Genomic DNA, 4,019 nt, shown 5'->3' with positions numbered 1-4,019 from the left:
ACTATATATATATATATATATACTTATAACAAGCATTCAACAAACAGCCCCAAATAATATACAAAACGAAATATCCTGTCCATGTGGTGATTATTGTTGCAGTATTAATTGACATCTTTAGAATGCGAATTTTAGCACAGAGAATGTGATGAAATGCGAACAAGAGTTATGATCGAATGTGATGGAATGTCCGATCTGACATAATAAGTACTGTGCGTTTCTGATATGATTACTAGTCCCTCGAATGTTTATGCACCGAAGTCATTCACTCCGCCATTTTTTATGAATCCGTTGTAAATGCTCGTAAGCTCGTTGAGAAATATTAAGTTCAGGGTTTATCGAACACAAACCAGGTTGTCTCAAAAGACTTAAGCCACACAAACCTATTGAAGAAGTCATATACTTGTGTTATTATTATAAAGATGTGTAAATTATTCTATGAAACAAGATTGCGACATAAATTTTTTCACATTTACCTAAATATGTATGTAAAGGATCTGGCCGAGTATTGTCAAATTTGGCCAATCCTCCAACGAGAGTGTCTTGAGTATTAAGGATAAACGTTTTGTTTTGTTCAGCGTCTGAAAAATTAAGAAACTCCAGCAGCTCGAGCGTAGCACCAATCCAGAAACTATAACACGTGTCGGACGGTTTTCCAGGTCTTCCGTTAAATCCACCATCCTGTCTCATAAGGCACCAACGCTTTAACCGAGCTAAACGATCCCGTGTCAATACTTCCAATATGTTAATATGTTCTCTCATCAGAAACAAACTCGCTACGGCACAGAACGTGGAACCTCCATGAGATTCAAGACCTGGTCCTTGCCCAATACCGCCGTCATATGACTGTAATTATCATAATAATTTTTTGTGAGCCATCTATTATATAGCAACTAGCAAAAGGAAGATATAGATAATAATGTCTACTAATTAATATTAATAAATAGCAATATAATAAAAATAAGTAACAATAATAATAATAATTTAAGTGAACACTTACAATGCTTCGTAAAATATAGTCAATAGCCCTTGGGATATCCACACCTGACCAATCATCTAAAATTGCAGAAACACAAGAGGCACAATAGAGGAATCTCATGTCGCTCTCACATCCCATAACCATGGCTGTGAAAGATCCGTCGGGATTCTGACAGGCTCGGACTCCCTCGATGATGGATTGTCTATCAACTCTACTAAGATCGTCATCAAGAATCAAGAGAGTTACCAAACTAGTGTAAGTCATTGCTAAATGACCATACTGATACTCGGGTACATCCTTCGGTATCGTTGTGGATGACTGAAAGCCAGAACGCGGGCCGGCTCCTTCGACCTGAAGTCCATAAATCCAGTCGATCGCCTCAGACTTGGCCTGCTCGCCGATCTCATCCAGTGAGTTCAGCAGATCCAGACCGGAGAATGCAAAGTACGCTATCATCGGTCTGGTAGAGTCGAAATCCGTCAGGTTGCTAGGCATGATGTGTAGTAACCTTAGGAAGTATTTGACATGCTTCTCCCGCACCAGTCGCAACGTCATGATGAGATTTCGATGTAGTTGATTAAAACCTTACTCTAAATCGACACGCGGCACACCTCAAGAAACGCGGTAACCTGTCGTTGTTGTGCGAACTTGATGACAAATCATATATGTAATTCCTGTCAATTGACACACTTCTCGCTTCCTGTCCCCATGCCCGCTCGTCACAACTCCCGGAAATGCCCCGATGCATCATGAATTTTCACACCTGGGCGATACATGTCATCCGTTTCCTTTACACGTCGTAATCAGATTGACGACAGAAAAAGTGCGTTACAATCGTCGTGTAAACAAGCGTAAACAGGCGTAAATGAACTCTAGAATCAGGAAGTAGCCTGACCGACGTGTCCATATTTTAAATGGACCCATCTAGAGGCGCCTCCGTGCATAAAATGTGTACCGTGACTATGTAACTGGATATTTCCGGTAGGTAACGTCCACAATTCTTTGATTCTGTTCCGTGCTATGTACAAAATATTGTATAAAGGTCTAGGCCTGTTTTTTTTTAAGAAAGTTTGCAAGTAATGTACACTGAGCAATAAAGTTGGAATAAAACAAATGATTTGTTTCAATAACATTAATTTATGCATCAATGTACACAATTAAAAATTTTTTTTGGAAAAAGAACAGGCCCAAAAATGATCATTAAAAATTAATGTAATATTATATTGATACAATGACTTGGTTCAAACTTTTCTCTCATCATCTCGGACAAAATTGAAGCAAAATTTATAATTACGTAATTCCTAACTTATGTCCATTTCTCCAAGAGATAAAAAAAATTTAAATTCATTTAATGTAAATTAATTTCACTTTTATCGGTTTAACTTTTTATCTCGGTTTATCTTTTTCGAATTTTCGAATTAAAAAATAAGAATTAAAAAAAGAATAAGAAATAAAAAAAGATAGAGTAAATTGAACGAAGATTAAACTTATTCTACATTTTGATAAAAATGAATATTAGAACTTTGACCAAATTCCGATTAATTTAATCAGCACTATTTTAAAAAATAGATCTATTAAATTAATAGAATTATGTTTAATTCTATTAATATTGTCGAAAAAAGATTAAGAACTGTGTAGAAATTTTATCCTAAACAATTCTGCCGGTCGAGTTAATCGCAAATTAAACGGAATTTGATTGAGGTGACTTAAACTTAAGATTGAAAACTCTGACACAATTGTAAAAGGAAGACATTCCAATATCTTTTTTCACAGGTCAACAAGAAATATTATAAAAAAGAAGATAAAAGATAAAAATAAAATGAATATGAATACTTTCTATAACATTTTCTTGCATATATTTGTACATATATATCTATATGTATGACAATTAACATTGACATATTACTCTACACTTTATAATAAAAAAATAGAAAGGGAAACTTATTATATAAATGTTAATTACAAACTCTGTTACACATTTCTGGACATTGCAACATCAGGTAGGTAAACTACAGATCTATAGTGGCAACGATTAAGAGAAATTTCTAATATTTCTCCCTATTTCTTTGTATCAATTAATAATAATAATACAATTGTTGCATTTAGAAGAATGTATGGTCTATCGACTCGAATTTAACGCGACGGTAGTCTTTAATAAATAAAATTTTCTCAAATATAACTTCGCAACGCGCATCTCTGTTATAAATAAAATATCAAATAAACGCACGCACGCACGCACACATACATAAATTTTCATAGAACGATACTGTATAGAATTAGATATCTAATGCCCGTTTCTACTAATGTAGATTAACTTTATTTTCAGTTCGATTTATTCTTCATCTTTTTCTAATTCTTAAAACTAGAAATTTAACTCTAAAAATTCGACGTTATTTCTTCGTGTAGGCTAATAATCTATAAGCTTCAATTTTGTAAATACAGATTGTAGAACTTTTATATCAAATAAATGTTGTTCTGGTTCTGGATGCTATTTGATATTAAAAATGATAAAAAGATATCAATTTCAAAATTATCGTTATAAATTCCATATATATTAATAGATATATTAATGGATATACTTTAATTCTGGAGAAGGAGATTTCCAAATCTGTAAAAGTAATATATGCGATATCGTTCTATGAAAATTATTACATTCAATCAAAAAATTATTATTAAAAAAAAATTATAAAATAAACAACTTTAGAATCCCCTTAATGAAATATGGACGTAATATCGATGAGGAAATGCTAGTTATCGTTCTAACAGTCAATAAATTCGCTAATAGAACTTTCAATAGATAACTGTGCAATAAATAACTGTGTGCAATTACGTTATCAGGTAACAAGTTATTAGCGTCCTAGAGAGATCAAATCGTTATGGCAGAAAGTCGGGAGGCATGTCGCTCGGCAGTGTGACGCCGAACCTAGTTATCATGCAAGACGCAATTTTGCATCCTAATTCTAGGCAACTCTTCGGATCCCAGTGGGCCAAGACGCCAGCTAGGAAGCCAGCCACCAGAGCATCGCCGGCGCCTGTTGTA

The 4,019-nt window shown here is 34.1% G+C and overlaps 2 protein-coding genes across 2 annotated transcripts in view; both read right to left on the bottom strand.

The window, feature by feature from the left end:
• Window positions 1-52: 52 nt before the first annotated feature.
• LOC108689436 (geranylgeranyl transferase type-1 subunit beta) lies at window positions 53-1,875 on the bottom strand. Its single transcript, XM_018196196.1, has 3 exons — window positions 1,001-1,875; window positions 477-846; window positions 53-383 (listed from the first exon to the last, which is right to left on the bottom strand). The coding sequence occupies exons 1-3, from the start codon at window positions 1,532-1,534 to the stop codon at window positions 262-264; spliced, it is 1,026 nt and encodes a 341-aa protein (XP_018051685.1). The 5' UTR covers window positions 1,535-1,875; the 3' UTR covers window positions 53-261.
• A 1,835-nt stretch (window positions 1,876-3,710) lies between these two features.
• LOC108689554 (adenosine kinase-like) overlaps window positions 3,711-4,019 on the bottom strand; it is a 2,918-nt gene continuing 2,609 nt past the window's right edge. Inside the window, exon 5 of the mRNA XM_018196364.1 lies at window positions 3,711-4,019. This exon is cut by the window's right edge and continues 30 nt beyond it. Coding sequence (XP_018051853.1) covers window positions 3,854-4,019 — 166 coding nt within the window. The 3' untranslated portion in view covers window positions 3,711-3,853.

Source organism: Atta colombica, unplaced genomic scaffold, assembly GCF_001594045.1.
Source record: "Atta colombica isolate Treedump-2 unplaced genomic scaffold, Acol1.0 scaffold105, whole genome shotgun sequence".
NCBI classification, from domain to species: Eukaryota; Metazoa; Arthropoda; class Insecta; order Hymenoptera; family Formicidae; genus Atta; species Atta colombica.
Note: the sequence above shows the minus strand (reverse complement) of the source record. Positions and strands in the feature narration are given on the sequence as shown.

Bases quoted from the DNA above. Each gene is read 5' to 3' on its own strand.
- LOC108689436 (XM_018196196.1), bottom strand. From the start codon at position 1,534: ATGACGTTGCGACTGGTGCGGGAGAAGCATGTCAAATACTTCCTAAGG. The intron at 847-1,000 runs GTAAGTGTTCAC...TGATAATTACAG, and splicing joins ACTATATTTTACGAAGCATT to TCATATGACGGCGGTATTGG. The intron at 384-476 runs GTAAATGTGAAA...CTTCTTCAATAG, and splicing joins TCCTTTACATACATATTTAG to GTTTGTGTGGCTTAAGTCTT.